The sequence below is a fragment of the Protomyctophum bolini genome (genome assembly GCF_963924005.1).
Source record: "Protomyctophum bolini genome assembly, chromosome: 8".
Taxonomy (NCBI): Eukaryota; Metazoa; Chordata; class Actinopteri; order Myctophiformes; family Myctophidae; genus Protomyctophum; species Protomyctophum bolini.
In genome coordinates, this window is record NC_137869.1 from 10,268,168 (window position 1) to 10,295,562 (window position 27,395).

A 27,395-nucleotide genomic window follows, 5' to 3' on the forward strand; every position below is an offset into this window, starting at 1 on the left:
CAGTTTTGAGTTTTTATTTAGGTATGAGCGAGGGCAGAGAGATGGAAGGACAGTACAGGACTCCAGTTAGATTCTACTTGGCGCTGATATGGTTGATGCACATTTCGGTCAGCTTCTTGTGCATGCCAAAAAACGATTATACTATATATATATCCACAAAGTAAGTTCGTCATTCACAGGAGCAGCTCCAGGCTGTGCATGACACCGTGGATCAGAGGTCTTGAACCTTTGGGCGTCTAGATCTGTTATTCTGTACTTTTGTACGCTTATGAAATGTAATTTCTTTTTAACCCATTCTGACCGGGCACCCATTTTGGTGTTAGCATCATGTTATGCTTTACCTATTGAAAAATAGCAGATCTACAAGCTCATATCGCGCCACCGAGTGGCGCGATACGAGCTTGTAGGTCTGCTATTTTTGAAAAATTCGAAGAACGACTGACATTTTTAGAATCTGATCTCAGGTCAGAATGGGTTAATCAGACCAGTGTGTGTCCAGTGGAAACCTCGTATGAATCTGATCTCAGGTCAGAATGGGTTAATTGATTGAATATGACCACTACTGAGATTCCTTGGTTGGGCGGAACGGCGGTAGCCCCCCCCCCCCCCCCCCCCCCCCACCCCTCCCCATGTCACCCTAACCCTCCCCGCCACGAGGGAGCGTCAGTGGCAACAGCGGATGCTTACACTTACCACCTCCTTCCTGTCCTAGCCCGGGTCACAAGAACTATGACCTGCTGCTGCCTAGCACATTTTGGGCGGGAACGCCTTTTGGTGTTAGCATTATGTTATGCTTTAGCTATTGAAAAATAGCAGATCTACAAGCTCAGCTTGTAGGTCTGCTATTTTTGAAAAATCGAAGAACGACTGACATAGAAACAGCTTTTTCAGAAAACTGTCAGGATGTAGAAGACATTTTTAGATCTGATCTCAGGTCAGAATGGGCTAGACAGAAAGTCCCCAAAAGCACAATATCTTCCAGCACTTCCTACCCTGGAGCAGCAGCTGCTCCCCCGCTAGGCCTGTGGAACACAGTCAGCATGCTGGACCAATGTACTACTACTCACTGTTTGTGTAAGACCGCAAGCGCATCTGAGTGTGCCTGTGTGTGTGTGTGTGTGTGTGTGTGTGTGTGTGTGTGTGTGTGTGTGCGTGTGTGCATGTGTTTTTTTTGTGTAAGGTATATTTCACTGCACATTCTAATCCGTATCCCCATATTCTCGATATTTGCCATTGCTAAAGTAATTTTCTTTTGTACTATTGCCAACATTTTATTTTTTCATCTTTATTGTCCTCGTTGTATTTTTATGTTTATTACATCCTATATTATCATTGTCTTATTGTTATATTGCATTGATGTCGTTAGTGGTCGTGTGGAACATGCCAAACCAACGTTTACTGTAGCTGCTTGTACTGTTCTCTTTGTTTTTACATGGAAAAATGGAGATAATTATATTTTTAAAGTAAATATATTTTCTGTTGAGTCTTTTTACATATATTCCACATGCGACAAGTACACCTTATTTAAGATGAAATTAACTGGGACAATGTTTGAAGTGCCCCTATATCCAATATTAAGCCATTATAACCGGAAAGTATCTGTGTCATTTTAGATTTTTGCGTTGGCTATTCAAAAATAGCAGATATACAAGCTCACAGCACGTCACTTTGTGCTGCGCTGCAAGCTTTTACATCTGTTATTTTGAACATTTTTTTAAAAATCTTGAAAGTGTGAGAACTACTGATGTGATTTATGAATCAGATTTGAATGTTTTAATATACACCTGACAGCCAATCAGATGGGAGCATTTTCCCTGGTCAGGGGGGGTATAAGTCTGTATAAAGGTCAAGTTAACCCATTCTGAACGGGAACCCATTATGGTGTTAGCATCATGTTATGCTTTAGCCATTGAAAAATAGCAGATCTACAAGCTCGTAGCGCGCCACCGAGTGGCGCGCTACGAGCTTGTAGGTCTGCTATTTTTGAAAAATCGAAGAACGACTTACATTTTTTAGAATCTGATCTCAGGTCAGAATGGGTTAATCAGACCAGTGTGTGTCCAGTGGAAACCTCGTATGAATCTGATCTCAGGTCAGAATGGGTTAAAAGTGTCACTGGGTGTTCTTTTGTCTGTCTTGAGTGTTCTCCTGCTTATGTACCATGATGGAGGAGTGAGACTCGAGTCTCAAAAATGTTGTTATTCTTCCCTGGTGTAAACAGTGGAAACAGCGGTCAAGGAATGGTCAGTCAGATATGTCCATTTTTGTTTAACATATCTGTGAAAATGTATGGCGTATATTGTACCACTTAAGGTTACTACATATTATTATGTAACGGAGTCTTTGCACTTCATCGCGTGACGTCCCATGACATGTTTATCCTCAGCAGGTATTTATAACCGAGACTTGGTAAATATAAACATTGGATGTTATGTCACAGGGATTTTCAAAATATAACCCTATATGAGGAAGAAACATTGAATAATTTCTTTCCTTTCTTTGTTTCGAGGACATTGTCTTTTTGTTCTGTACTGCCATGAAAATTCAACAAAAGAAAACGTGCCGTTAAGGGGCCGGATATCGATTCTTTACATTGCAATCTCATAAGATCTGACTTTTAGAGGAAGTCAGAGATTTCAGATTTCAGCCTTCATTTATGTAGTTTCAAATGTTCGTAACCAAGGGCAATGACCTGGTGGATATAATTGAAAACACAAAGTGAATTTGTTTGTGTGTTTCTCGTACACAAAAAACAACAACAAAACAAACTAACAAATAGTTTGAAAAACATGAAAAAACCCTCAATACACAAATTAATAAAATGTTGAGAAATGAAATAAATCACATAAAGTGATTGAGTACTATATTCCTCACATAGACAGAAGGATGGTCAGACATGGCATATCTTCTAAGTTCTACCTTTCCCGAGCCCTGCGGACCCCCTCTCTCTCCACCAGGTCAGCACTATCCCTGAGACCAGCGGTGTCACTTAGGACGACAGGGAATCCTCCAATGTCCAGTGACGTCTCCACTACGTCCCGGGTGGTTCCTGCGATGGGGGACACGATTGCTGCTGGCCGCTGGCCTGAATTAAAATAATCAAAATAAAATGAGTAAGTAAGTACAAATAGATTAGGTCAACATCTATACAATGGCCTGTAAAAGTTAAATCTGAAGAAATAGTAGTAGTAGAAATGTACACTCTTGCCATATCAATCAGTAAATGAAAACAACTTCACTTAAAAATAGAACACAGCTAAATGTTTCTCACAGGTCAAACTAATGAAACCCACTTTCTTCTAGAATATACAAAATAAACCTTTATAGACACCTTTTAAAACCATCCATGTAAGGCTACTAATGTTCTTAAAACTCGGAATACAATACAGGTTATGCTCAACTGACCTTTCTGCTTCAGCTATTATCAGGAACTACGCAATCTGGCTACTGTACACCAGACTACACAGGCAATGCATTAATACTTGTCAGTGCTGACCAAGTGGGAGCCTGGGCCATGGGAAAGAGTAAGTGAAATAGGAAACAATAACAGGATTTTATCTGAAGTCTGATAAATATGCCCATTATTCTGATAGGAAGCTGTGAGGTGCTCCCGCCAACTCACCACTTCATTTAGTTTAAATGCATGCCAAATGACCTCAGGATGTAATATCTCAAACATGTAGAGGCACATTTGTAAACATGTATACAAGTTTCATTAGGTAAACATGAAATGTGTATACACAAATGCATAAGTTGGTAGACCCCATTTGTAATTTTTTAGGTATCAAGGATATGGGTGGCATTTACATTTCTTCAAACACGTGGGGAAAGAGTGTAAGCAGTTGGGTGTGCTATATGGATATATGAATATGATGATTGTAAAACCTTTTTTTTTTCATGATTAATGATCGCCAGTGTGCTTACAGTGCATTTCTGTTCCTACAGTACATTGTCTCCTACTGTATTTCCTATACTATTCCTTGGAAAGTCCATCCATCCATCTTCATTCGCTTATCCGGAGCTGGATTGCAGAGGCAACAGTTCCAGACTTCCCTTTCCCGGGCAACATTAGCCACTTGATGGGGGATCCCAAGACGTGGATATATAATCACATCTGGTTCTTGGTTTACCCCGACGCCTCCTCACAGTGGAAGGTGCCCAGAGGACCGCCCCACCGACGCCTCCTCACAGTGGAAGGTGCCCAGAGGACCGCCCCACCGACGCCTCCTCACAGTGGAAGGTGCCCAGAGGACCGCCCTAGGGAGACGCTCAGAAAGCCTCCTCACAGTGGAAGGTGCCCAGAGGACCGCCCTAGGGAGACGCTCAGAAAGCATTCGTACTGCACTCGAGTGGCACAGAGGTAAATGGCCTGCCCTCCACCGCGGAGGATGTGGGTTCGAATCCACCGTGGTGCAACCAGCTTTGTCGAGCGTCTACACCAGGGGTGCACAAACGTAGATCGCGATCTACCAGTAGATCACATAGGCTGTGCAAGTAGACCACATGACATGCTCCTAAAATATATAATATAATTATAATAATTGGCATCTGCCACTTGAATTAAAGTGACCTGATTGATTGACATAAAAAGGACCTGTCAGCTCAAACCCACAAAGCAATACATTTGTTTTCAAGAGCGTTGCAGACAAACATTACAAAGTTCAAATATATGTAAACAACATACCGATTCCATTTTGCCCTACTATTTCCCATTCTAAGTGCGTTTGTCTTATAATTGAGAGTTGGGTGGGAGGAGTAGGACGGAGGCTTGACGTCCTCTTGGTGGGGGCTCTTCACTGGTAGGTGTGTCAGTAGGATTATACAACAGAAAAATGTATTGGCTACCCTAAATAAATAAATAAATATATATTTGTAGTAGACCACCATAACTGTCTCCTTTCCATGTGAAGGAGCAGCGGTTATACTTATTCTTTCCATTTTATGCAACTTTAATGGACAATAAAGATCGCAGCGCAAGGAAAGCTTTACTATAGTATACATGTGTTATTTTCATTGTGCGCGGAGACTGAGGGAGGGTGGGGGGGACTTGTGCTTGCTCAGCCCACTCAGGTGGTAACCACAATAAATGTTTCATAAGGGAGCTACAGTGTGCAAACTTTTTCTTCTGTTTGTCGTTTGAAGTTCAGCACCTGCCTTTAAATGGTATGTGGATGTGTGTCGTCCTTTGATCCTCTGGCCTTGTAGAGAGAGACAGACCACTCTGGAGAGAAGGACAGAGCGCTTGGAAAACAAGAGGTCTGTCTGAGCACTTCCAGCCACTCCTCCCCCCGTATTCACGTTGGCTGATGATTATTATTAATAATATTGCTGAAAATGTGTGCGAGAATCTCCCACATTATAAGTGCTACATTTGTGGAAATTAATAAAAATATCCCAATCCCATGCTTAAATTAAAGCTCTGGAACCTAAATGAATCTGTAGGTTTGTCAAAAGAGACAAATGTAAAGAAAGAACAAAGGGTCTGTGCGCATGCAATGAAAAATGTCCTAAGAATCAAGTCGTGAGATAAAAAATAAATAAATAAACTATAATACCGAGTGTTAAAGCCTGTTACACTCTCAGCGTTAAGGTAACACTAATGGTTTGCAGTCTGTGTGTACAGTAGGTGCGTGCGTGTGTCTGATGTGTGTGTACAGTAGGTGCTCACAGAGTGTGTTGAGGAGGCTGCTCTTCCCAGCGTTGGTGGCTCCAGCGATGACCACATGTACTCCGCTGCGGAGCCTCTCGCCCCTCCTCTCATCCTTCAGGTGTCTCTCTATCTCTGCCTGCAGATCTCTGAGTGAGCTGTCCACTATATGGACGGAGGAACAGAGGACAATACCAAGTCGTTTTTTCACAATCACACCGACATACACATTAAAACTTGGGTCCCAGTTACAACCACATACAGTTGGAGCAGCTCCTTTGGAGGTTCAGTGCCTTGCTCAAGGGCACTTGATGGAGGGTTGCTTATTCACTTCCCTACCCAGATATATATTTTTTGCCGGTCCAGGGAAACTAACAAACAAACAAATGCTCCTATAAACTTTAGGCCACAACTGCCTCATGTTTAATGTAATTGAACCCCAGGAACCCTATTCTGGCCGGGCAAAAAGGGTAACAGGTACTGTCACCCATAATCCATCTCGCCCTCGTTTTATTCCGCCAGCTTCACACAGACCGCTCATAGAAATAAGTTTAGGGTTAGGCATAGTTTTACTGGGGTTAAGTTTAGGAATAGGGTTAGGTTTTGGCACTGTTTTATTGAGGTTAAGGTTAGGAATAAGGTTAGGTTTAACCGTTTAAGGATAATTTACTTAGGTTACTTTACGAATAACAGGCTGAACAGTTCCGCCGGCTATACGCCCGGAGTGAGTTGGTAAAAGGGCGACTTCGTTGGTATTCGCAAAAATGACCCCGGTCAACTACGTATACAATAGAGCGTCACAGTCCTGCCCCCTTTCATGACGACGCCAGGCCCAGGAAATGAATCCCAATGCATTTTTCCCAAACTTCAAAACGTATTTTTTAAAAGACCTTTTGACCTTTTTGTCACGAAGCCAACTCTTGTCGTGACAAATCATGACAACACACACACAATATTTTGGACCAAACAAATAATTACAAAGAAGAAAAACAACAAAAAAAGTGTTTTTTTCTACTTTCGAATTCTTAGTTTGGCCCGAAAAATGTAGTTTGTTGTCATGATTTGTCACGACAAGAGTTGGCTTTGTCCGCGGTGTAGACGTCTTTAAATAAATACTTTCTGAAAAGTCTATGAGGAAAATGAACAGGGATTACTTTTTCGAGTCTCTCAAGGGGGCGGGACTGCAACGCTCTATAGGGTTTAAGTAGCTAAACTTTACTTTCCTGGTTTCCTGTATAAATTCCCGTATAAATATGAATTTATCTTTTACTGTAGGTCTAGGGTGAAAAGAACACTAATTTACTAGTTTATTATCGCTTCATACACAGTAAATTATTCAATGTTAATTCAACCATATAACAGTCAGTGGACAATCAGAGTTAAATTTACATTAAGGATTTGAACGTGTATGTTTATGTTAACTGTGCAGGTGACTGATAACAGTGCAAAATGTATTCATGGTAAGGCTCCTGTTATGGTTATTAGTCTATAAATATGTGTCGGCTCATGCCAGCGCCAACGGGAAGATGCATCTATATGCATCCAAAACAAACATCTGTTCCCGGGCTTTATTGTGTTAACAAGATCACGCTCCTTGCTAACGTCAGACGGCTGTCTGACGTGGGCGTTGAGGGGAAATCCCTGCCCTACACCCTGACAAACACACATTTGTGGGGATGTAAAAAGATATTTAAATTAAAAATTAAAAATCACACCGTGTGAAGTGAGGGGCGCTCTTATCATCGTACATCATCATAGACACATATGACAAAAATTCTCCATTCATTGTCAGAGGGAATGTAAAATTGTGTAGGACGAAAATAGCCGATTTGCTCGTTCACATATGATGTAAATTCTCCATTCATTGTCAATTGTGCAAGACGAAAATCTACACTAATAGCTGAATATAGGAGGGGCTAGCACCAGTCAAAAATGGTGGGTGCCATACATTTGTTGCACTTAGTTTGAAAATATAAAGATGCGATTATAAATACATTTCTAATTACTTGCGGAGAGAGCGCAAGTACTGGTTTCGTAGCCTGGCTAATAAACCAGACCGAATTGCCTGCCGGTGCATTACGTTCTGGAGAGGCACAATTGTACGCCCATTTCCTATACACCAGATTACTGGTGTGGCCAATCGTGACACGGTATGCAATATGGGCGGGCTTTGGTACAGTGACGTTCAATGCTTGAGACCTTTGACTGACCGTAGCTCTGACCAATTGCGTCAAAGAGAAAATGTTTGAACCCGCCCCCCCGGGAAACAAGATCCATACACAGCATCTCCAGACTCAAATACCACACAACAGTGTGATTTGAGTCTGGCTTATTTAGCCAGGCTACTGGTTTCGGCCACGTATGCCGGTGGCGTTGCTCGGCCAATCAGGGATTGTGTATTATTTTTTTAAGATTAGCTTTTTGGCTTTTCTGCCTTTATTTGGCCTGACAGGGGACAGAGACGTACAGAGACTCACTAACAAGACTTGACACCTGTTACCAGACAGACCAAAGTTAATTAGGTGCAAGAACCTATTAATTCTCTAAAGTATTTTTGTAGGAAAGGAATTTTATTTTCTATTGGTGTTATTTTAAATGTTTGTTTATAGCTTTCGTCTTTTTAAATGTTTTTTTTTTTGTGGCTTTCACCTTTATTTTATATTTTTTATGGAGGGACAGACAGTAGGCTGACAGGAAATGGGGAGAGAGATGGGGGGGAAGACATGCAGTAAAGGCTGTCGGATCGGGAGTAGAACCCGCGGCACACTGCCAGACTGGATTACCAGCCAAGGTGCCTGGACCATTAAGCCATGGCCCAGGCCAGCTTTCGTCTTTTAAGTTGACACGAGTCAGCAGTAGGTTACACGCTCACAAGTTGGCAGCTCGACAGAGTGCATTTCTAGTTGATAAAGTATTGGCCTGGAGGTTATCAGGTGGTCTCCAGCAACTTTCTTAGAGTGTTTTAAACCTCAACACTCCAGTTGGCGTTCGAGCAGTGATTGGTCAAATCACTGCCCCTCCCTCTCATCCAGGCTTCCAGCTACAGTATAGATGAATCCACGGAGGGGCGCCCCAGGCGCAGCCATCAGTGAGGCGCAACCAGCACCAGCTATAGAATCAGCTACAACCGGCCAACAGGGCACCACATTCATGGAGCAGAGCCCTGCTGGCCAGGTGCAGCCAACCAGCGCAGACCACACCCCAGCAACCGCCGCGCCCAGGGCACCCCCTGCGGACTCGCCCATTGTCCTTTCTCTCATGCCAGAGACAACAGGAGGCTCTGCCTTGTGTGTTCTTGGGGGATTGCAGGCACTGAGGTCTCTGCGACTATGGTTTGCTTCCTGCCTAGGGTCAAGCCTATGGCTTCTCCCTAGCCCTTTTTCGGATATCGGACAGGACATAAGCAACCGACACTCAAAAGAACTGTATGTCTACCATTCCGAAAATAAAACTGAACTGAACTGAACTGAAGGGTTTGTCAAATTATGTACAAATGTCTTGTAAGTCATTTGACAATGAAACATACTGTTTGTTGGCTTCAAGGATGTATAGCCAGGACTGACACAGTCCTGGGTAGGTCTTCACAGTCTGGTGAAGACCTGCACTTCCAGGAGCGCCCTTTGGTTTAACCATAAAAACCTCATCGTTCCTCATGAGAACGATGACAAGGTCGCCCCGCCATAGTGATTTTTCTAGGTTTTACTAGAATATATATATTCTCACTTTGCGCATTCCTTGGCAATACCCATGCTGAGTTTAAAGTCGGCCGGTCTATATACACGCATGCATGCACGCACACACGGTATATATGTATATACCGTATACTGTATAAACACACACTCTGCACATTGTGTGTAGGTTGAGGCAATTAAGTGGATGCTGCTGACATCAGTGTTGTCTTTGAAGGTAAGATGAATGGCTCCAGTGTCCCCATGGTCTTCTCCTTACACTTCCTAAAGGAAGCAGCTCTTTATGCAGTTTGATGTCCATCGCTTCTCCTTACAGTGTGCCGTACTAACTCATCGTCTGGTAAAGATTCCAAACAGGAAAGCCAGCCGGATTCCCCTCGCATGTGAGAGAACATCGAACATCCCCCCCCCCACGCCCACACACCCACCCACAACCGCACGTGCACACACACACACACACACACACACACACACAAACGCACACAAACCCCAGAAATGTCTTGTCTTGTTATTGTTGCCCCCCGTTGTGTACAAAAGTGGGCAAAGTGCACACTTACCTTGATTTAAGACCCCATCCTCTATGAGCTCATCCTCACTGAAGTCTATGAAGGCCTCCACATGAGCCAGGCACTGTGAGAACATACACACACACACACACACTATAATTATTTCGTGATAATCGTGTCCATGATGAAAAATGTTCATACTTAAAAAAGCAGAAATAGCAGATCTACAAGCACAACGTGTCGATGTAGATTGGCTAGATGAACTATTTTAAAATGCTTTTCAAAATATTAAGAAAATGGCAAATAAGTTTACGGATGAAGGGCAAGGGTGGCGCAAGATAGGGCCCCAAATCTAATATCAACCTATTAGCGGCCAAATACCTCAATGTCGATATTGTGACAATATCGATATTTATGACAATATCATATTTTGACAATACAAATTTATTTGAAAACTGCAAACATAGGCAATCTAAAGCTGTGATGCCTTGTGAGCTTGTAGATCTGCTATTATCATTATTTTGGGTTTCTTCTTTTTTTCTCCCAATAAATAAAATAATAACAAAACAATAAATTTGTGCTTAGGTGACTACAACCAGGAATCACAATATGATATCCAAAATTCCAGATGATATAAAGAAGTCTCATATTACTATATATATTGCCCAGCGCTATTTACACATCTATGCTGAACAAATGTATGTATCATCATCAGATTCATCATCATCTACGTATATTTTAAACAGCCACATGCTCATATTTTCTCTTAACTTCACGGAGAAGAATTTTTTACCTTCAGCTGTAGGATTGTTGCTCTTTATTTAAAAGATGTATGCACTTTTTTTGAGTTGTGCAACCAATCCAAGGAACAGCAATGTCCCTGTCCATGTACCGTACGTGTCCCTATGTTTAGAGTACCAGTAGGGGCAAAAGTGGCGCTGTTGTGCTAGAAACAGAGAGAGAGATAGTGTTGCACTCTTGCCTGCTAATTACAGAGAGAGAGAGAGAGAGAGAGAGAGAGATACAGAGAGGGGGATAGGGAGAGGGGGGGGAGAGAGAGAGGAAGAGGTGTCTGCTAATTCCCCCACACAGTAACTCTGTCATTTCTCGACCGTTTCTGACGTGGGCGGCTTGCCGGAACCGGGCTGGCACCCTAGGCACGTTCCTGTGGGTCTGGAAGTTCCGGGGACCCACCGTGGACCCCCACACAGAGTTGCACCACTCAGTTCACACGGGCGTGATTTTTAAGTTGGACTATATTTTCATCCGAGCAATTTTTTATCCCACAATTTTGTAACCCATTTTTCACCCGGTGCTAATCGCCTAAACTGTAATCCTGGACGTTACTCTCCCTCTGCCAACCTGGGGAGAGCCCCAAAATGAGCTCATGCTTCCTTCAATGCATGAGGAGTGAGCAGGCTACATCTGATCACTCTGGTAGGACGTAGCACGTGGTACTTCCAACCAGTTCCTTTACCCTCAATCAGGCGCAACATGCAAACTCCACAAAGAAAGGCCCTTTCGCCAATCCGACCTAGGGTATGGACACTGATGCTGTGGAGGAGAGAGGACAGCCCCAGCACCCACAGCATCCCTGCTTGGAATCGAACCCGGGACCTTCTAGTTGTGAGGCGACAGCTATACCGAATGTGTCACTGTATCCCCATTTTATGTTATCTGAGAGCAAATGTAGTAATTATTATTATTATAATTTTTTTTAATCTAAAATGTTATCCCACGATTTTGTAACCCCATTTTCTTCACCCAGTGTCATACAAATCTAATGTAATCCTAGGCACTACACTCCCTCTGCCAACCAGGGGAGAGCAACGGACTGACCGCATACTTCCTTCACTGCATGAAGGAACACGTTATTCCAACCAGTTCCAGTATTTGATCAGGTGCCCTGGCTGGCCAGGGAGAGGCAGTTTAGAGACCAGGATTACTGTTTATGTGCAATGCCCAAGGACAGGCGGTGTAGCAACAATAAAGCATAGAATATAGCAGGGCTACTCAACTTAAGATGCCTCAGGAGCCACTCAGCAAAATTCCAAGGGCCGCAAGCTAAAGATGTCAGTATAATTTTTAGGGATGTACCGCACTTTTTCCGCTTCTGATCCGATCCCGATACCTCAATTTCTGTGTTAGCCGATACCGAATAACGATACCAGTGTCGTGATCTCATGTTGTGTGTATCGGGACATCTCTAATCATTTTGAAGCGTTTACAAATTTATTTTGTAACAGACTACATGACTAGTTAAAATTCTATTCCAAATGTTGTGCCAAATGTTTTGCTACACCACCTATCCTATTGGCATAGGATCATGCTGCAGCATGTTGTGAGCTTGTAGATCTGTTATTTGTCACATACTGGTACACATTAGGCTGTAATCACGCTGCCTGTTTGGCGAATAACGACTTATGTTACATATTTTGTGTAATGTTATACATGTTTTGGAAAAAGGTTTTTATTAACAAAATCAATAGCAAAAACAATGCATAGCCTACTAATATTCGAGGACCCTTGATAAATTCCAGGATCCTTGACAAATTCCAAACCTTTTCCAGGACTGGAAAATGTTTTTTTTTTCTAATTTCAAAGTACTTCCAGGAATTTCATGACCGTGGGAACCCTAACCCTAGGGGACACGGGGAGAACGTGCAAACTGCACACAGAAAGGCCCTTTCGCCAACCCCACCTAGGGTATGGAGACTGATGACGCAGAGGAGAGGACACGCGTCCCCAGCAGGAATCGAACCCAGGACAGTCTAGCTGTGAGGCGACAGGCAGCGCTACCGACTGGCACTGTGCCACCGGGTCCACGCAAATGCATTACTTGTGTCATGTTTTGAGGGATACCTTTAAATAGAGGCAGACAAATAACACTGAAACACACCACACCGATCACTATCTTGATTGACACTGTGGAATTCAATTGTAAACACAATTCTAAACACAACAATACTAAAGACATACAAAAACAGGAAGCCTCAGTTTCCCATAACTTAATCCATTCACACCCTGTGCAAAGCCAACTGTACTGTATATAGAGAAAGACATCTTCATTGTTTGGGCACCACTTAGATTAGTTTGACCTATAGCAGAGAAGAGGGGCTTTCTTTCCAAAACACTGGGTTCTTAGAAGCTTCAGACAGAAATAAAGGGGCTTTTTGGAATGACATGTATCAGTCTTCCTCAGGAAGGTCTGAATCAACAGCTGAGGGGGGGGTTCTCATGGGGGAACACCTGGGTGATCATTGCTTCAGATCTCCTGCCAAGGCAATGCAAGATCTCACATGCAATTGGTCTCTATGCACAAAGTGCTTCAAAGTTAGAGCAGCCGTATTGGCCGCTGGCCAGGGCATTGGTCACCTAGGGTCAATCACCCTGTTCTCTAATCAACCGCAACATGATGTGTGAAAAGGACTGGCCCAACTGTAGATAGGACCCTTGATACATATCAGCCTTGATTCAGGACCTATTCTTGCTTTCATTGTTAATTTGATTAAGAATAAATAAATATGAATAAATCTTGATAGCATACTGTATGAGACATCATGCTCTACAAAAGTGGGTCGGATGTGACTGAGAACAAATTGAGTTAATGCACTCTCATAAAGAGGAGATTCCTTATAAAGGTGTGGTGAAACAGTGGAAAATTCCTGCCCAACACCACAGAGACTATACCGTAGAGGTCTGAATCCTCCATGGTGCATCCGGCTTGGCTGGACACTCCAACAAACACAATTGGCAATGTTTAAGGGTAGGAAGTGTTACGCCCTCCCAGTGAATCTCCGTAGTGTCAGGTGAAACGAAGTGCTAGGTGACTTCATGTGTAAAGGAGGAGACACGTGCTCATCTACAACCTCGCACGTGACCAACTGTACGTGTTGGCAGGGACAGGCACTACACGTGTGTGGGAGGAAAATTGGGAATTGGTATAAGACTAAATTGGGAGAAAACCCAATATAATTATACAGTTAGAGCTGGACCCCAACCAATATATGTTTGGCCGATATATAGGAAATCGTCAGATTAATCAAACACACAGCTCCTCCCCATCAAACTCTTAGAAACATTAAGCTTTCTTTAAAGAATAATGAATTTGTACCAGCATACAACACATATACGGTATATTAATAATGACATAAAGAAATACGGGTGCAGGCTTTAGTTCCGACATACTATTGATCCGAAACCTCAATCCTAACCTAACGCTAACCGCAAGCACGGGAGCAGCGCATGTCGGACCATCGCTTTTTCGCATCGCATCGCATGTCCCCCCACTTCGGATCTTCGGTGTGTCGGAAAAGCGTGCGCACCCCAAGAAATACATGGGCAGGATTTCGGTTGAGGTCAGCACTCTTTGTCTAATTGTCTAAAAGATGCTTTTCTTTGTTTCCTTATTCAGGGATTTAATTTTCAGTTACTGAAGTGTCATTAAGGAAGCTTGGGGTCAGTTCTTGAGACTATACATGTTGCACTTTTAATTTATATAAAAAAAAGTTATATAATCGATTTTTGACATTTGTGCATCGATGAATTATCGTCCATGAGTCATGACGGCATCGCGATTTATTGAATCATCCATTTTTTTCCCACCACTAATATATTACCGGTATATATATATATATATATATATATATAGAGAGAGAGAGAGAGAGAGCGAGAGAGAGAGAGAGAGCATGAAAGAGAGAGAGAGCGTGAAAGAGAGAGAGAGAGATTTTTATCATTTTTGTTTAAAAAGAAACACAAAACTGACAAAAGCATTAAATTCATTAGCAAATGTTGCACTTTTTGGCAAAATATCGGTCAAAACATCGGAGGGCTATGACCCAAAATCGGGATCAGAGCCAAAACTCAGGACAGGCTCTATAAATAAGAGATACGTGAATTTATAGATCAAACAAACTCAGAATACCTGACTCAAAGTAGTACAATTGGTATAGTATAAAGAAATATTCTTGACTGGAATCAATTGATCAATGCATGCTACAACTTGTAACAGTAAAAAGCCACCTGTTCAGAAACATTGTTTGGGTGTCATTATTAGTCAGGGCGGAACTATAGTGTAGTACAGTAAAGTACAATACAATACAATACAATACGGAAGGAGTTTTTTTCCAAACACCTTGTTACGAGTCGTTAGTAAGAAAGTCAAAAATAGAGATATGTCTTTGCGTGGCCACGAGCCTCCTTCCTGAGGAAGGTCCAAATTATCAGCTCAACTGGACAAGGTTTCTTCAAGACTTTGGAGTGTAAGCCAAGGTAGTGCAAGGATATACACCGGTATTTTATTCACGTGAGGTTATTGACCTCTACTTATTCATTGTGGTAGTACTACTAGATTTTCTTATGCCATTGTTTTAAAACCATTTAAAAATAGAAAAAAAGTGGCACTTATTGATAGGTGCTCATTGGTGATACAAGTGGGAACATAATTAGGAACAAACAATGACTGTGTTTTGTTGTGTCTTTCCTGCTGTCCAGCTCATAACATTAGCAGCTGTTGTCGCTTCGAGGCTGCGGTCGTACAGCTTGCACGCTGCGGTGCGGAAATCAGTCCTTTCACGGTGCGTGTGGCATAGCTTAGGAGGCAGGCAAGCATACCACACTCCCATTGGCTTAGGCAGCGTGTGTGGCAGCCAATCAGGCTAGGCCGTCAGTATGACTAGGTGATCTTGTCGTCTACATTTCATGAGCTTTCATTAGTTAGGTTTCACCTGACAAAGTACTGCTTTATTCCCTAAAGGTGTGGACTGCAGAGAATCGATCTGATCTACAGAAAGACCCTGATGAAGACCTTCTAGGTCGATACACATTGATCATAATGGTTGCCTTGCTCAAAATAAACCCTTCATATTTTTTCATAAAAAATGGAGTCTGCAATTAGAGTCTGCAGTCCACACCTTTTGGGAATTAAGCAGTACTTCTTTGCAAACCCTTTTTTGTTCATGTTTAAACCCTGTAACACTTTGTGATGTGCAAAAATGTAAAGTGTGTTCTAAATAAAATGTATCATTTATTATTACTACGATTTCTACAACTGCTGCTATTGCCAAAAATGATGGCTGAAAACTATTCATATTTTCGTAGCAGTTATTCTATTCTTCATTAATCAAAACGGAAAAGCGTTATTTTTATATATACATGTATATATTTCTAAAATGTGTTATCACGATCAATTACTACTTACAGTAAGTGTAATTCATCATACAATGGTGTTGTGCAGTTACAGTAAAACTACTACACTGAACATTAAACTTTAATATAGGCTACTAGACTTGTGCCCGTCGGCCACCGGCCTACTTGGGAACGATGCAAGTTGGGAACATAGTATGCAATACCCGTAATACCCGCAATACCCGTCATTATAGCACCCGTTTTATCCATATGGAAATCTCTGTATCTGTCTGTCTGCCTGTGTCTGAAGAGTGCAAACTGACTGTGAAAAGTGGACTGGCTAAGTAATGAATTGGCAGGTGTGGGGTTGCTATGGCAATCAATTGTCTGAGGCAGAGGCTGGGAATTCTACAGGTAAGGGTCTTAGGCTCATTCGGTCCACTGGCAGAGCCTGACCAGTGCATTTTGTGGTGGTTCTCGACAACTGTGTATCCGACCGGCCCAACCCAAGGCCGGGCACCGCACTCCCTGTGGTGGTGTAGAACGCGTGTCAAAGTTGAGTTACTGCACAGATTGTACAGAGATGTGGTGCATTTATTGTAAGATTTCAACTTTACTGTATCCTCCGCAATGATTGTCCAAGGAAGATTGTCACCATTGAGGATTAGTTCCATAAAAACTCAATGAACTCCATAAAAACCCATTCCTGTACGCAAGTAAATAAAGCAACTGACATAATTGGCAGAACAAATGGAAATTATCAATACCAGCTGTCAAACCGATTAAGTCCCGGGACAAGTCACACAATGTGAGCGCAGGCAGGCCACGACATAATTATGTCCTATATTTGTAAAGTAAAGTAACACTTAATTTCTAGCAGGCATATTCTAGGTTACTCCTTCTGTTTTGTTGTTTGTTGACCCTTTTCAGTTTCTGATAATGACGGAAAATGTATACATATCAGTGCAACAGATACAGATCAGTGCCTTAATTGACACTACATGAATCGGGAGCCAACACACAATTGCACTAGAAGCTGTACAAAAACAGGATGCTTTGCCTTCCAATACGGTTATCGTTTCACAACAGTGCAAAAGCCAAGTGCAAAAAAAGCCAGTCCAAAACACCTTCTTCTGAGAAACGTCATTCTAAAATAGAGATGGAGATCTGCACATGGTTTCTCAAGGGACTCCTTCTGGCACTTCGGCTAAGGTGTGGTGCCAAGAAGACCATGCAGAATTACACACAACCATGGTCTATATTCACCGAACACCTCTGAGCAGAATTAAGGGACTAGGTTCATGTGGTTTATGGAAATTCAATCCAGCGACTTTCCCGTAACAATCTAATTTCTCTAGAGTATCACTGCTGGCTGCACATAAAGTACACTCACTGTGGATGAACTCCAGCCTCTGTAATCTATTGTGTGAAAACATCCGAGTCTTGAGAGCAATATTCTGTACTTGGAAACTAATCTTTCTCAGAGTCAGACATGCAGGACTAAATTATAGGGGTGCAAATAGAGAAATATACTCTAGTAATATTTGCAGCTCCATTTCAATTATTTTAATTACCAATGTTTCAAAAAGCTGTCTTCACCAGCCAAGGCAGCTTGTTGAAATGTTGGTAATAGTTTAAAAGGAGACATGTAGAGTGTACAGTATTTTTTTATGATTTCAATCTTGCTGCCAGTACCAGCACCTCACAAAGACTAAAGTGGACTATTTTTTTATTTAAACAAATCACACCTGTGTGAAGTGAGTGGTGCGACTATACATGTATTTTTATAGTTACTGTACTGTAGTGTACTGTGCTCTGTAGTCTGTACTGCATTGTAGTGTACTGTGCTCTGTACTGTACTTTAATTATCTTTGGAAAAGATCTTTGAGAAATGACAGAGTTACCGTGTGGGGGTCCCTGGGGGGTCCCCGGAACATCCAGACCGACCAGGGGGCCCGGGCCTTCCCGTGTCCGAAACGGCTTTCCGTGCTCGGACACACATACATACATATGGACATACATAGCTGTGTAATGGAGCGGAGGCACCGCTCAAAATATATATTTTGACTGGAATGCTTTGTGTCGATTTGTTTATATTGTTGTATATTGTTGTTGATTTAGAAAGTAATTGATAGAATAACCGCAAATAAAATAATCAATAGTTACAGCTATAGATTTTATTACGACTTTCAGTTGGCAACTGTTATACTCATCCAGAATCTGTAATTTCACCTCAATTTGATTCCATTCTATTATTCTTTTGTTCTGCTACTGCTCTACATCCTCTACCAACAACACATTAGAACTCCAATTGCTGGGGGCAGGTCTGCAATTACGGCACCATGAGATCAGCATCAACTTTATCACAAGGCCCCAGACTTCCCAAAACAAAATGGTCAGGCTACTACTTGGCCTCACTCCCCGAACGCACCTCACCCCTGCCCATTTTGACAGGCTGGAATGGCTTATGGGTCTGGTGGTCCACAAGATTCTCTACAACACGAACACGAAGATACCCATGTACAGTACCTGTATACTTCCTTAATGTCAACGAAGTCCACACACAACACCAGAGGGAGTTCAACAAACCACGTGCAACGTGCAAACCAGATTCGGACTACATTAATTTCGCTCCTATGCCACCAAAATGTGGAACGCCCTACCAACAGGCATTAAGACATGTGAATCCCTTGACTCCTTCAAAACCACTCTGAAAGGGGACACGGGCACCTACAGATGGCTGTAATTTGAAACTTCCCCTCACTGTATGTTTTTCCCTTTTTAATTCCTTTATATGATGATTTCCTGTTTGTGTATATTTGTAGTGTATATTTGTGTATATTTGTGTATATTTGTGTATATTTGTACGTCTCTAAATGTTCTGATGAATTGCAAATGGTGGACCCTGTTGTAAATGCGTATATCTTTTCTACGTCCGAGCATAGACATGGTAACGCCCCGCCTGCATCTGATTGGACTACAGACACTGCCAGCCTTACCAGAGTTTCCTCCGAGGTGGAAGATACATGCTGGATAGTCTGCGAGGTTACTCTGTGGTGAGAAATAAATAAATAATACAAGTACGACTCCTATATTCAGCTATAGAGAATGACAGCTTGGCACGCGCGACAGTAACTTTTATTTTTGTAGAAGAGGCAAACTAATATTGTTTAAGCCGTTGGCCTGTTTATTTGTATACATGTGTAAACTTGAAACATTATTGTACTGTAAAAAGGTCTCTTTTCCCTTGATCTTTTTTGTATAACAGTATTAGTTTACTATAATTAGATTAATACACGATAATCAACACTAACACTTTATTCAATCAAAGCAAATGGCACAAACAATATTAGTTTGCCTCTTCGTTTTTTGCCTTTAAATTTTTATCCCACGATTTTGTAACCCATTTTTTACCCGTGTCAATTATCTAATGTGATCCTGGGCTCTACACACCCTCCGCCAACCTAGTCCCCATATATGGGGGACATAGGGAGAGCAACGGACTTGAACTCATGCTTCCTTCATGCCTGATTGTCCAAGTTGCTCCTTTACAGCTGACAGGGGGGAGTTTCCCTGGTTGGACGTAGCGCGTGGAAGGAACACGTTATTCCAACCAGTTCCTTTCCCCTCCATCAGGCGCCCCGGCTGGCCTCTTCTACAAAAATTAAAGTTACAAGTTACGCGTGTTGCCATTCCCTTGTACTATTTCCCACCACGGAGTACCCTTGCATCTCGGAGGACAGAAAAGACGGGCAGTGTCGGTAGGCCAATCAGAGGCAGGTGGGGCATTACCATGTCTATGCTCGGACGTAGAATAGAAATACGCATTGTAAACAACTGTAATGCATCATGGTGTCGTCCAAAGTAACAGTTTTGTATTGACTTGTGCTTTCGTTTGAAATGTACCCATTCTACATACTGTGAAATAAACATTTCAATCACTCAATCACACAACCCTCTTGACATGCCGCTAAGCAATAATTACACATTTTCTATTGAAAAAGTGCCTATCTACTATTTCTGCCATGAAAAAGATGACATAAATGTAGTTTGCCACACTATCAAGCGTTGTACATTATTGCTACCTACCCGTTTCAGCCTGTAGCTCCAGTCCTGGTAGATTTGTCCCAGCTCTCCAGACATCTGCCTGAGAGCCTGCCTCCTCTGGGCCTCAGTCTCAGCATGGATTAGATCTCCCAGACCTTCAACCTAAGGAAAAAGGAGCATAATTTCACAAATTTCACTGTAGCCCCGTTCACACTTGAAATCCTGGTCATTTACTGGGATCAGAAATCAAGACTATGAGTCAGATATATCGGTGGTGTGACATAGGTGTGAGGGCTGCGTAGACTATTGAACTATCTGGACTTCTATTACTACTGTATGAACTGTCTGGATGTCTAGTTCTGTAAATTCTATGTGTTTATTTAACTCTGAGGGCCCTATTTTAACGGCGGAACTTTGTAGCTTGGCTTAACTTGCACGGTGGGGGTTGTGTTTGTGGACACTGTGTCTGCACCCGCTAAAGGCCTGAATTAATAAAACGAATCAGAATGTCAGGTGGCATCCTTTTTAAGAACCAGGTTTGCGACCAGCGTGAGGCACAGTCCTATCTAAGTGGCAGAGAGCTGAAGATGCCCAGAATGATTTTCTAGCGAGAAACCCAAAGTTCTCGTGCATGAAGTGAAAGCATGCAATCTACAGGATCATTAATGTGATATAATGATGACAGGAGACACAGGGGAAACAACATCTCCCTGCTCACCAAAACATGAAACAAGAGGTGTCCAAAGTAAACACAGTGCATGGCTTTCAGAATCACTGTAGCCTATGTCTCTTGTCTAACAAACATCTGTGATATCTTGACATATCAACTTAGTGCACATGCCCATTCTCTGATACTATGCATTCACACCACATTACGTTAAAAGAGGTAGGCTCTTTTTATCAGCTGCATGAAGATGGCTCTCCCTTTCTTTCTTTTTTCAGATGCATTCTCCAAAATGCACAGTGCACACGGAGTGGAGACACATTCTTATACGTTATATGTACACCTGCTGCTAAAACGGCACCGAAGATCTACTACAAGCTAACGTGTTGCAGCATGACACGTTGTGAGCTCGTAAATAATATATTTTTGCTGCGCATGGCGTGCAACTACTGTAAACTAAGCATACGCTTCGTTTCTTTCCATCACTACTCGTCTGACACACATAGCAGCGACTTTTTCTTGTACTTCCCCTAGGATAAATGAAGAAAGCGCTTCCTCAAACGCAAAGTGTTGCAATCAATGTGTGCACTGCACATTGTGAACCCACAACGCCAAGTCCAAACAATGTCCCCCGCGTGCGTGCGCACGTGACTGTTTGCACGTGTTTCTGTTGTGTCTTACCTCTGTTAGACCCAGTTTCCCTGCATGGAAGGCCCTCCGCGTGAACTCTCCTGCCTCAGCCGGCCTCATGCTGGGCAGGCTTCCTGAGACACACACACACACCGTACAAACATGAAAACCCTATAAACCTCCACATCAAACTCATTTCATTAAATAATCGATTAATAATCAATCCCTATTTTGGGAATGTCATTAGTGGAAAAAAAGTTTTAAATATATAATGAAAATAGCAGATCTACAAGCTCACAAGTGAGATTGTAGATTAGCTATGTGTCGTGCGTCACTATGTTTGCATGTCACAGTTGTGTGACTAAGTGTAAAATAATGCTTAAGTGGCTAATCAAGTCGTTGATAAATAAACTTTTTAAGTATAAAACATTTGTTTCTTGATTATTCGATTAGTCGAAAAAGTAATCGAAAGTATAATCGCTAAGAAAGTAAGAAAATACTTGATATCCCTAGAACACACATCCACACATAAACAAACTTTGGCAGGGTCAAATGCAGGGTCAAAGGGTCACCCAGAGTTCACTTTGAATGACGAAAACAGCCACTGATGGGCGGGTTAAAGAGGTTATGTTTTCTGACATTCTTCAAAGTTAATTAGGAGAGGAGGATACTAAAAACAATAGCATTCAGCACATGGGGTTTTCCTGCACGTAGATGCTACCAGGTACCCCTGGGAGTTAAAGTATAAAATGAAGTGAAGTGCTGCTGCTATTGTTATTATTTGATCAATATATATTATACAAGCGACTGTTATCTATAACTGTCATGTACCTTTAATTACAGCTAATGCTCGAGTTGCCCATGAATACGGTAATATAGGCTAGTACTAGTACTGTTATGTAACTCTTACAACTTTTCATCACTGTGAATATTGCAGACCATGCCAATGATAAGTGTGAACAATCCTTGATTTATACAATACTGCCCTCTATCTGCAGAGTGTGTGTAATGCATTCTCTTCTAAACAGGAACCATACCGAATGAGAGTGTGCTACTGTGACAACTTAATAACACTTAATTGCCAGCGTATACACAGTATAGGCAGCATTTGCTCTTGCATGTCTCTACTGTTGGTAGAACTTGGTACAGTATGTGAATGAATGTGTAAGGGAATGAGTGAATGTAACACCTAAATTGCAAAGCACAAAATGCCCAATATCAATGCAGACCATTTATAGCACCATAAAATGTACATACTGTACTGTAGCTGTACTGTAGATGTAGAAGCTTCATGTATATCAAGTCTATAGAGACTGGTCTATAAGACAACAAACTACAATCTGATTGTGTAAGAATGCAGAGGCAAACAAATATTCCTGATGCTTTTGGGGTTGGCTTTGTATGAAGGAGGAAAAAAAAAAGAATAGAGTAGTATAGTGATGTACCCTGTTTGATATCATACAAATCATAATGTATGTCATATAGGGTAAGGGTTCCAAAGGATTTATGGAAACTGAATCCTCCTCTCAGCAAAAATGTGTTTATGTTGCAACATGCTTGTAGTGTCTCTGTTTTAGGTGCATAACCAAGTATAGTTTAGGCATACTGTAAAGGTCTCCACACACCGGGCACATTTTTAAGATTTTTAGCGGCGTTTCTCCATCGGTTTTCCGAAAAACGCGTCCAGTGTATACTCAAGTACTGTATAATAAAATGGTGTGATATCAAACATGTACTCGCATAATTAATAATGAGCATTTATGGCACAGTGTTCATCATCATGTGTGCTATTTAGACGCCGGGGTATCTGCAGTTTCTATTGTTATTTTGAATTCGTATGGCTTTTTGATTGCAAGCTGTGTGCATGCATTGCTAACCCATATACTGTATAGAACAAATTACAATCTATGATCTAATGCTCACTTGAAAACTTTTTTTATAACAGGCCCCCATTTTATGGGGGACATTTTTTGGCAACCCCACTTTATTAATAGTGCAATTTTAGTTAAAGGAGTTGCAAGTTGCGACTACCGGTACGGTTGCACTGGTACAATCTGGCCTGGCTTAATGTGCAATCATATTTCAACCATTCTCTGTGTAAGATAGCATTAGGCCAGACCACACCTAATTTTAAGACCAGCACACCCATGGGCACAGTATCATTTGGTAATTCTTTCATACAATGTGGGTACTGTGCATGAAAATAAATAACAACTGGGTCGGTTGAATAATAGCATGGATAATTGCGCTCCACTGAGCGCCATTTACACCAGTTGGAAGATATTAAGATAATGCACAATGTTTCACATAACTCAGTAACAGTGAAATGTGATACAGATTGTATCACATTTCACAGTTAGTTATGTCATATCCTATTACAGTATGCGTTGTACTTTATTAAATCAAGCTGTAACAGATCTTATCTGGTTCTTACCTAATGCCTGTAAGATGGAGGTGACAACAGCAGGGCCACCGTGAATATGGAACTCTGCACTGTCTTCCCCGGTAAAACTGTGTGGGCCTGGTGATACAAGTACAACAAAATATCCTGTAAAACTGTGTGGGCCTGGTGATACAAGTACAACAAAATACCCTGTAAAACTGTGTGGGCCTGGTGATACAAGTACAACAAAATATCCTGTAAAACTGTGTGGGCCTGGTGATACAAGTACAACAAAATACCCTGTAAAACTGTGTGGGCCTGGTGATACAAGTACAACAAAATACCCTGTAAAACTGTGTGGGCCTGGTGATACAAGTACAACAAAATACCCTGTAAAACTGTGTGGGCCTGGTGATACAAGTACAACAAAATACCCTGTAAAACTGTGTGGGCCTGGTGATACAAGTACAACAAAATACCCTGTAAAACTGTGTGGGCCTGGTGATACAAGTACAACAAAATACCCTGTAAAACTGTGTGGGCCTGGTCGTAAAAGTACAACAAAGATATTGTAAAACTGTATGGGCCTGGTGATACAAGTACAACAAAAATATTGTAAAACTGTGTGGGCCTTGTGATATAAGTACAACAAAAATACTGTACAACTGTGTAGGCCTTGTGATATAAGTACAACAATAGTCAGGCTTCTTTCGTGTAACGTCAGAGGTCCAACTCGGTGAAGCCACGCCCACATCTCTGGTTCCAGGTCGAAGACGCTGGCTTCCGAGGGTGCTCTGTATATTATTACATGATTATATGTCTTCTCAGGGTCACTCAGGCACTCGCATACTGCACTGTCCGCCAAGCCCCGCTTCACTTCTGCAGTGATGCCTGGAAGCGACCAACACCAGTTCGTAGGCGGTTCAGTGTGGTCCATTGCCGGCGTGGTAGGTCGTCTCCTCCTATAGCACCATCTCCTGGGTCCCAGATGCGATGGATGCGGGAGGGCCCGGATGACTCCCACTCCTGCTTCCACGCTGCTGATGTTGTTGGAAGTCGTCGAGGCAGTGTGTCTCCTGCAGGAGCAGGACCGCGGCCCGTTGGAATCAGACAGGTGATGTAGGAGTTTTGCGGTGGTTAGGCCCTCGACAGAACGTGCAGACCAGTCTAGTGCTCCAGTTTGTTTTATTTGGGTAGTCTCTCCTGAAGTGAATATATGAATATATATTCTTTCAAAGTGAATGTTTTTAACTCAGGTCTAAATGGGTTAAATTGCATCATATCTTGATCAAACCTCATTCTGACAGTAAAGGAATGCATCCCCAATTCTGACACAAAATCCCATCTCTCATGATGGATTTGTGACTCACTTACACATATATTTTTGACCTCCTATGCCCAGCTTTGTGTGTTTGTGTGTACCAAATTTGAGATGATTTGATTTGGCTGAGCACGGAATGTGATATATGATGATGTTTGACGATAATAGCGCCCCTCACTTCACTCAAGTGTGATTTATAGGGGGCGCTAGCCCCTTCTATAAACAGCTTTTTCCCCCACACGTCTCAAGATTTGCCATAGACAATAAACGGAGAAATGACGTCAGAATTCCGCTAAATAATAATATAATATGAAATTAAAAAATATGAGAATTAAATCAAAACATTAAACGCCATTGACATTGAAGGGAAAATGTACGTCATGTGTAAACGAGCAAATCACATGTTAGTGGGAGTGCTTGGCCAATAAGGGACCACCTTATGTAGCAATGTCAAATATCATCTAACATAAATTGATTTATGGTAACAAGAGCGCCCCTCATTTCACACGGGTGTGATTTTTACTTGCACAAGCACTAAAGAGCAAGTACTGCGATAGGCTGGGTATGTCGGTGTTGTCCACCGGCCAATAAGGGATCACCATTCTTGATGATGTAACTAATGTACGTTTAGTGATTGGCTGGGTATGTATGTACAGTATGTATGTATGTATGTATGGGTAAGAATGGTTGTCCCTTATTGGCTGTCGATGGTGACGTAACTACGGTACGTTTCAAGGTTGTTATAAGGTCAACAGCGGGTCTGAAGGATTTAGAACAGCAGTTGTAATGGACATTAGTTAGTAGCAGTACTTGCACGCTCTGCTTGCGCACAAGTAGGCCATACGTATGCACGGCTTAGTTAGTAGCAGTACTTGCACGCTCTGCTTGCGCACAAGTAGGCCATACGTATGCACGGCGCGAGTTGGCATCTTGGGAGAGAGAGTGCATTTCTAGTTAGTAAATGTAAACAAATGACAAAGTATATCCCACCTGGGAACCAGAAAATGAGCCCACGGTCTAACACCTCTTTGGTGTAGGGGTGCGTGACGCTTCGCAGGAGGGCGGTGCGGGGAGTGGGCAGGTTTTTTGAGATTCCAGCCATACTCCTCAGGGCCGCAGAAGATGCAGGGCCGCTGACACGAATCACAGCCACACCACACCGGCCTTGGCCAGACGATAAGGCGAAGATGGTCTCAGCGTCACTCATAGCACCCAGGATACCACTGCAGGTGCCCAAGCATCTCCTAACTGGAACTAGTCTGTGGAAATGGGAAACATATGCTGTTCTTCTAAGAGTATTATACTTATGTAGTAAATATATAGCACAATATCTAATCTTGTCAAAATACAAGAACAAATGATAAACACAAAGAATAATAATGTAATGTACATATTACAGTATATTATATATTAAGTGAAGGTAGGCTAATAAGGCTACATAACTATTCCTATCAGAAAACAATAATGGACCTGGTTATCAGTTATCAATCCTAAAAGTGCCTCTTTATGCTTCATGTCAACTACTAGCCCTACAAGCAGAACCCAATGCTACTGAAGTTTCTGACATTTTTTTGACCAAAGCGACATCCAAATTTCATAAAAGCTTTACGGAGGGTTCCGAGAGGGGCTAGTCAACTACATGAGTAGCCTAGTACACAATAAGAACATGGCTACACTAATATATCAATACAGTTCAATAACAAATGTTGACACAAACCTTGTCTTAGGTGTGTAAATGCCACATCTCCATATTCTAGTGGACATATATAGCAACAGCATAGTTAACGTAAATGTTCACAAAGCTCTAAAGAGATTTAAAAGACTGAACACAGAACGTGCTGTCTTTGACAACGTCATTTTATGGTTATCGCACGAGTTTCACATTTCACGACGGGCAATGACCTTAGAGCGACAGACTACCGTTAAAACAATTATAATTATTGACAGACTGATACAGTCTCAAACGTTATATTCACAACAAACGGGTCATTTGGTAACCGTTCTGTTCCCGACGCCGTATGTTTACAACATGTACAACCTCAAGTTTACAATTCTTCCGCCAGCTGGTTTTCATTGGTCTAATTTGTCCAATGCAAGTCGATCATCATTTTAGGACCCTCCCATTGTGCGCTGGTAAAATTGGTCCGTGTAGCTATTACTTGATGCAAGTTGGTACCGTTTCTTTGTGTGTGTGTGTGTGTGTGTGTGTGTGTGTGTGTGTGTGTGTGTGTGTGTGTGTGTGTGTGTGTGTGTGTGTGTGTGTGTGTGCGTGGTGTGGGGTGTGTGGTGTGTGGTGTGTGGTGTGTGTGTGTGTGTGTGTGTGTGTGTGTGTGTGTGTGTGTGTGTGTGTGTGTGTGTGTGTGTGTGCGCGTGTCTGTCTGT

General features: G+C 42.1%; 1 protein-coding gene across 1 annotated transcript in view; it reads right to left on the minus strand.

Annotated features, from left to right (window-relative positions):
* Positions 1-27,018, minus strand: part of gtpbp3 (GTP binding protein 3, mitochondrial) — a 33,419-nt gene extending 6,401 nt beyond the window's left edge. Inside the window, exons 1-8 of the mRNA XM_080769408.1 lie at positions 26,731-27,018; positions 26,004-26,272; positions 23,744-23,830; positions 21,361-21,443; positions 20,058-20,177; positions 9,894-9,966; positions 5,669-5,812; positions 2,920-3,085 (exon numbers count right to left, since the gene is read on the minus strand). Coding sequence (XP_080625534.1) covers positions 2,920-3,085; positions 5,669-5,812; positions 9,894-9,966; positions 20,058-20,177; positions 21,361-21,443; positions 23,744-23,830; positions 26,004-26,272; positions 26,731-26,792 — 1,004 coding nt within the window. The 5' untranslated portion in view covers positions 26,793-27,018. The remainder of the gene's footprint in view (positions 1-2,919; positions 3,086-5,668; positions 5,813-9,893; positions 9,967-20,057; positions 20,178-21,360; positions 21,444-23,743; positions 23,831-26,003; positions 26,273-26,730) is intronic.
* Positions 27,019-27,395: the final 377 nt, after the last annotated feature.